General features: G+C 45.0%; 2 protein-coding genes across 2 annotated transcripts; both read right to left on the minus strand.

Moving 5' to 3' along the window:
• Positions 1-802: 802 nt before the first annotated feature.
• On the minus strand, positions 803-2852 carry LOC148700637 (uncharacterized). Its single transcript, XM_088706757.2, has 3 exons — positions 2525-2852; positions 1710-2183; positions 803-1607 (listed from the first exon to the last, which is right to left on the minus strand). The coding sequence occupies exons 1-3, from the start codon at positions 2759-2761 to the stop codon at positions 1440-1442; spliced, it is 879 nt and encodes a 292-aa protein (XP_088562883.1). The 5' UTR covers positions 2762-2852; the 3' UTR covers positions 803-1439.
• Positions 2853-3079: 227 nt separating this feature from the next.
• LOC148700638 (putative protein FAR1-RELATED SEQUENCE 10) lies at positions 3080-5327 on the minus strand. Its single transcript, XM_088706758.1, has 3 exons — positions 5041-5327; positions 4593-4670; positions 3080-4507 (listed from the first exon to the last, which is right to left on the minus strand). Exons 1-3 carry the CDS (start codon positions 5083-5085, stop codon positions 3323-3325), a joined length of 1308 nt encoding a protein of 435 aa, XP_088562884.1. The 5' UTR covers positions 5086-5327; the 3' UTR covers positions 3080-3322.
• Between the last annotated feature and the right edge of the window lie 2287 nt (positions 5328-7614).

Consider the following 7614-nt stretch of genomic DNA (forward strand, 5'->3'; position numbering starts at 1 on the left):
TGTTTTGCAGGTTATTTGGGATCCCCATCATCGGCTTCGGGGAGATCGCCCATATATACCCGTCGCATTTTTTAGTGGCTCCATCAAGTGCCTTGATATCGTAGAACCCTATCATCCAGAAAGGGTTCTTAGACAGTTTGGTCGTATTCAGACCATCCCTCGAGCGCCACTAGCCCCTACGCGAGCCAACAGAGGTTCCACAGCAAGCTCGTACCGGATACATTACTCCTATATGGATCAGCTTTGGGAGCGGTGGGAGGACCACGTGCTGAGCCAGGCGAGCAGGAGCCACCCAGTTACCCGGCCATCAGACAGCGTACCGGGATACATGGAGTGGTATCTCCGTATCACGCACGTTGCAGTTCAGCCTCCTCATCTGCGCTCGAGTACTCATTCTGGAGCTAGGGGAGGTCATGATGATGCTGACATGCACCGGCGGCGTAATGCAGCTGCACTCGGTATCAGTACCGACATTGTACGGATGGGTCCCTCAGAGGCTACGTCACTAGGTGCCGGGCACCTATATGATGCTATTTCTCAGATGCATCAGGTACTTCTGGGTGATGAGCCTGGCCCGAGTACAACACCCTCTCATTCGGATCCAGGACCCTCTCATTCGGACGTACAGCAGTACACGCGTCGACGATGGCGTCATAGGGATTGATGATGGAGCCTTTGTAATCTTTGTAAAGCCTTTGATATTAATGAAAAATATATATTTTTGGTACATTTACGTGTAATCTTTGTAAAGCCTGGCCCGTTCTATTTTACACAAATATAACAGTGCACATAACAATCAATCTAACAATGCGAAGACAGATATTTTTTGATTTATATTGATGATGGAGTTTCACAGTACATGACTCTAAGAGGCCAAAAAAATTTACAACTTTCAAAAATTGTACATATATAAACAATCAATCTAACTCTACTGTCTTGCCTCCACCTCCCCCTGAGGAGATGGAGTCCCGTGGGGGGTTTGACCCTGAATCTGATACGACTGATGTTCTGCCTCCACCTCCCCCTGAGGTACCTCCAAATGTTGTTCCAATCAAAGCTGACCCTGGACAAAGTTCCCCTCCAAAAAAGGCAGCAAAGCCTAAGAGGGTGCCAGTGGCAAGACCTGGCCTTGCAAGGAGAGGGCAGCCGATTAACCTCTTAACCAAGAACATCACAGAGCCCTCTTTTCCAACAAATGTGTTAATCATCTGCTCAAGCTTGTCACCGTTAAGTTCTTGTACATCAGAAAGGTCTATTAGTTTCCCTGTTTGATTTGTTTGCTCCCACCAGCTCTTAAGTATGTTTCTGTTTACATCTGAAATCTCAACGGAAACAACAGTCGTCATATGTATTCCCAGCTGATGATGGAGTTTCACAGTACATGACTCTAAGAGCCCAAAAAAATTTACAACTTTCAAAAATTGTACATATATAAATAATCAATCTAACTCTACTGTCTCGCTAATTATAACATTAGGTGAGATGCTCTCTTTGAACTGTTGAATCCGTGCTTCATATGAATTTTCCCATCTGGTAGCACAAGGAAGATGATATTTTCGCCAGTTGGTCGCTACTGGCGGAACGGGATGTCCCGGCAACAAGAACACCTTCAAAATTAGAAATAAGAAAATATTAATAGCTACAAAATTATAAATAAGCAAAATTAAATAAGCAAAATTAAATATTCGCAAGTGTTGTGAACGTAGTACCTCAACAAAATGATTTCCATTTACGAATCCGATAGCGATATCTTTGCGGGATAGAAGAGGTACTGGCACAGAACGGAGAGGTAGGAAGGTCAGACATTGTTGCAACGAGAGATGGTATAGGACAACATTATAGCAGGATGCTATAAGATGACCCATGTCCGGCATAGTCATCCATCTGTCATATGGTGGACAATCATCATAATATGATAATGCATGAGTGATCTCAGCAATCGTCCCTTCCACACCATATAATGTGCGATAGTGGTCCGAATGACATTGCAACTCTTGCAATAAATCCTTCCTAACACGCACCCAGTCATCTTCTCCAAATCCTAGTAAGTCAGCTATTGCCCTAAATCCGCAATTCCCATCAGCTTTTACATCCTTGATATGCTGGATGTATGGTCTCAAGGCAGAAGGAATAGCATCAATATAGATAATGGGCGTATGTGACTGGGCTCTAGTACGAAAAACCTGCAAATAATATCAAATGATAGAAAATATGTAACAATGGCAGAAATATCCAAATAGTTATCCGTCTCAGCACATCCCGTACCGGCACGGCACGGCACGTCCCGACATGTCCCGTATCGGCACATCTCGGCACGGCACGTACCGACATATCCCGTATCGGCACATCTCGGCACGGTACATCCCGTATCGGCACATCTCGGCACGGCACATCCCGTATCGGCACATCTCGGCACGGCACGTCCCGACATGTCCCGTATCGGCACATGACATACCGGCACGGCACGGACCGTCCCGTAGACGTTGTGATACCTATTGTAAGGAAATAAATATTTGGTACTTACCTTTTGCTTGGGCCGCCTCTTTTGAATCTGAGTAGATGGATTGCGGATGGTAACTTTCTCAACACCAGGTGAATAACTATCCTGTCCAGATAGAACCAACTCAAACGCAGACGGGTCACGTCGAGTAGACGTATCAACCTTCATTGAAGCGCGCCCACGTGAACCGGTCTTCCGTTTTGCAGGCTCTAAAAGAGGTGTACTATCTGGACTTGCAATCTCTCGTAACTTCTTGATCATCTGCAATTGAGAAGCCCCATCTAACTTCTTGAATCGTAGCGCAATCAAATCTAACTCTGCATCACAACTCAACTGAATTGGCTGCACGGGGGGGGGGGGGGGGGGGGTAGGCAGAATATCAAGTTTCTTCCAATGAGGATCTATGCAGTCGAGAGGAATGGGCCGACCTTCCACCCTGTACCGCGCAATCTGGTGAGCACATGGTATACCATGTGTGCGTCGAATAGCGCACCCATAATTTGAATCATCAAACCCAACTGAATTGGCTCGTTTCGATTGGGCGAGGACATGATTTAACGCACTTATAGATATGAAACCTCGCAACTCTTTGAATTCAGCTGGCTTGAAGTTGTGCTGCACTACCAATAAACTCTTCTCCAATGAGGCTTTAACGGAGCTGTGCTGCAACTCAATCAATCCATGTATTCTAGTCCAAGATGACTCGAAACTTCCTTGGCTTGATCCAAGCTGCTTTTTGAGCTTTGCATGTGCACTCTCGACCCTAGTAAACAAATGAAAGTTAGATATAACAATTGAGGCAAATTAAAATTAAATGAGTCTTTATTTGTGATACCTATTTGTCGTCACATTTCCGTAGTGCCTGCATGTATCCGTCCACGCCGCAACAAATCTTTCCTTGTATTTGCTCAGCCAAGTATCTGACACATACTGTAGTGCATCTGGATAGGTACCGAACTCTCTCTGCAGTGCACTCCAGCGATCATTATACTCGTCTTCCGTGGAGGACAGCACTAGTACATTCCAACTCATAATAAATTTATCCCATTTCTCCTTCAATTCGAAAAATTTTTTGCACTTGGCCAAAACATTCCTACTAATATGCCATCTACATAATAAATGTCTAGCAGTAGGAAATACTCTATGAATTGCATTCATCAAAGCCAAGTCTCTATCTGTAACAATCAACTCAGGCAAAACATCATCAGCTATGACACTGCGCAATCTCTCTAATGCCCAAGTATAGCTTTCTTCCCCCTCAGAATTTAAGTATACAAAAGCAACTGAAAATGTCATGTCAGTAGATGTCACCCCCACAATCTCTAAGAGCGGAAGACGATACCTATTCGTCTTGTACGTGCAATCCATTATCAACACACGGGGAAATGCACGGAACAAATCAATGCTGCCAGGGTGTGCCCAAAATAAGTCATGCACAACATCCGTATTAGTACAATTCCTATGCCACTCAATATATTTAGCCTCTGATAATTTACCTAATAGATGTTGCATTTCAGACCTCCCGGCTTTCTCTGCAACCTTAAACCGTTGACGTACATTGTAGATAGTCTTGATAGTCGTAACATTGAGGGCATCTCTTTCCTTCAATGTGGATAATATATCCTTTGGACGAACCAAACTCTTCGACATATCCACTAACAATTCCGTCTCCTGCTCAGATAATCTCCCTGCATATGAGTGCCCCTCCAGATTCTCTGCAGCGGGATGATTGTGCACTCCACATACGACCAGTAATATCCAATCATCCGCAGTATCCAATTTCTTTCCTCTTAATGCAAAAGGGCATCCACACTTCTTTGTCCCACAGGCAGTCTTTATTCGCTTTTCTTTTTTGGTTCGGTACGTCCCACCCCTCTCACAACCTAACGTAATTCTGGGTTTCTTAGAAATGGTACCTGCATCAGATGATTTGATTACAACAACAAAACCATTTCGCCTCCCAGCTTCACGACACCAATTACACAAGTCCTCTCTACTCTTGAAGATCTATACATTAAACAATTTATGTAAGTACACAGTTGTAAAAATAGCTCGCTAAACTAATACAAAATTGCACAATACATTATAATACCTCGTAAGTTGTAAATTCGCTTGTGTAATCCAGTACAAATTCTGATCCAATTATACTCGATTCGGTTGTAGCATAGCCCTACATATAAAATAATTTATCACCAAGAATTAATGAATCAGAGGATCTGTTCGGCACAAAATTCAGCACGGCACGCGATTTGGCACCAGAAGCCTTCTGTTCGGCTGTACAGTGCCGAACAGAAGGCTTCTGTTCGGCTGCACAGAGCCGGACAGAACCCTTCTGTTCGGCACTGTGCAGCCGAACAGAAGGCTTCTGTTCGGCACCGGGCAGCCGAACAGAAGGCTTCTGTTCGGTTGAGGGTTGCCGAACAGAAGGCTTCTGTTCGGCACTGTTCAGCCGAACAGAAGCCTTTTGTTCGGCGATCCAGTGCCGAACGGAGCACGAACCGTGAAAAAAAAAAAATTTCGAAACAAGGTGGAACACGTACCTTTGCGGCCGATTCTTCGTCCCAAATCACTAGTTGCTTGTCCATGCTTCGAATGGGGCTTAAATCTCCTTCAAAGATCGCCTAAACGATGTAAATGGATCGAGGGGTTTAAGGGGGGTTTGAGGGGGGGGGTTTTTTTTTCTTTTCAAAACGAAATGGAGGAGGAGGAAGGGGGGGTGTATGAGAAAATTTCAAGGGCAATATGGTAATTACACTAAAGGTTAGTTTGGGTATTTTTTTTTTGGTTTTTGGGGGGTGTCCTGAGCAATAGGGGGGGTGTATATAGAACTACCCCTCCATTCTCTGAATCTTAGCAACGGCAGTGAAATTACCGAATAATCCTATTCACAATCGGACTGGGTTTCTTTCGCTGGGCTGGTCCATTTTCAGAATCATTGGTAGGCGATTTTCAACAAATAGCTTTATATTTTCCTTTTTTTGGTAAAAATGGCTATTCATTTCGTATAGTTTTAACATAAGTACAACATGCCAGATCGCGAAAAAGTAACAAAGATAAAGGAGTAGGAGCATCTGATACAGACGTCCATAAAAAATTTCAAAAGTAACAAGGACAAAGGAGGAGGAGCGTCTGATACGGACATCCATAAAAAATTCCCGGAGTGTCGGGCTACAAAGAAGGCGACCCAGTCTGCTGTCTTGTTCGTCTTCCTAAATACGTGTGCTGCCTGAAACTCACCCATCATCTGAGCCATCCTACGCGTCTCTCGGATAAGGGGATGACCATCACCATATATGTCCGCCCCTGGATCCAGTCGATCACTATAAATGAATCCCCATCAAGATACACCCGCTCGATACCAAGTCCCTGCCTGGCATAGAATAGACCCTCCCAGGCCGCCTACAACTCTGCCCTGACTACTGTAAGCCCTGGCATGAGCCGCCCTCCTACAGCAAGCATCCTACCATGGTGATCCTTGATCACAAATCCAACCCCGCTAGTCACACCATCCACTAACCTGCTGCCGTTGAAGTTTACTTTGAGATAGCGAAGGGATGGGGGTACCCAAGAAACAAGGGCATATCGGGGCGCTGAACCAATGTAAAGAGTACCTCAGATATCCCTAGTCATCCCAGAAGAAAACATAGAGGCAACTGCAATGACCTCCCTCGCCTGCAGTGATGCTCTATCCATCACCATCCTCGGAGGCGACCACCTCCCCTCAAACAGACCAGCATTCCTGTCCAGCCAAATGTGGTAGGACAGGTACGCCATAAGAATCTCTGCCTCAGCAAATCTGGGGCTCCGCATGGAATCTCTCAGCACATAAATTAGGTCCTGTGTCGAGCCCACCGAGTCGAGTAATGGGACCGGTGACCATTGCCATATCTCAGGGCCCTAGAGCACCGCAGAAAAATATGCTCGGTGGTCTCCTCGATATCTGCACACGCCTCACAACACTGAGAAACCCGCATGCCGCGCCAAACTAGCAAGCTCATAGTCGAAAGGCAGCTCCAAGCTACCTTCCAGATGAAGAGTGCTACACGAGGATTGCCTATGCTTATTTAGGTAGGTGTAGATGCGCTCATCAGGCATTGTTTGCATTTCTTTTATTACTTGCAAATCTTTATGAACGTTTCGTATAGCGGAGTATAATAGATGCTTTATTTTTTCGGTCAGCGATTTATAGCTTTACCCGCGAAGGACATGTTTAGGCTTTTGGCTTGTTGATTCATAGGTAAGTGATAGTTGAACCCAAATTTATAGCAGATTTTATGTAATAGCCCGGCTCTTTGGGCTAATGGGCCGACCCGAGAGGCCAAGACCCGTTAGCAGGGCTGAGCGTACCCTGTTGCACGCGGGAGAAAGAGAAAAAGACTCCGGTTAGGAGTCTTCTTCCCTCTCGTGATCTCGGTGGAATCCTAAACTCTTGGGGTAATCCCAGCTCATTTAGAACTCTAAGATTTCTTCTATTTAAGATCTTCCTCCCCCTCTATTGGAAGCCATCACCGTTTTCTCTAAGGATTGCCACCAACCTCGAGTTCCTTCCTCCGAGTCTCCTCTTTAAATCTTCGCCAAAGAAGGTATCGGACCACCTCGCCAGACCAAGATAGGTCTTCCTCTCCTTCTTCTCTCTTTCTTATGGTATTTTAGCCAAGATTCGCCTTGTTTTGGGCCGGCAAATCATCAAAAAACTGTTTGAAACAAGGATGCTCTGTTTTGGCCTATTTTCCTTTTGACTCAAGACACCACCACAACCTTCAGCACTGCTGTTCCGCTGCTAGTTGGGGGGAGGGGAAGAAGTTCCCTTGTTCCCCCAAAGAAGAAAAGAAAAAGAACAAAGAAAGAAAAACAAAAACAAAATAGAGAGAGAAAGAGAAACTTCAGTTTCTCTCTCTTTTCTCTCTCTTCCCCCACTTTCTCTCTTTTATCCTCCCTCTTATTTCTCTCTCTACAAAGTTTCTCTTTCTATCTGGACTTTCTCTCTCTAAAGTTAATTAGACTCTGTAAATACAACTCTTAGTGATTTTTGAATTGATCATCGTGAAGGATCCTGATCTAAGGTCATCGGGCAGTGCACGAACCTCCATCCTGGCCCTGTCACACATTGTTAG

This window comes from Phoenix dactylifera, chromosome 11, assembly GCF_051530095.1.
Source record: "Phoenix dactylifera cultivar Ajwa chromosome 11, Ajwa_hap1_PhDact_Kaust_v1.1, whole genome shotgun sequence".
NCBI lineage: Eukaryota > Viridiplantae > Streptophyta > Magnoliopsida > Arecales > Arecaceae > Phoenix > Phoenix dactylifera.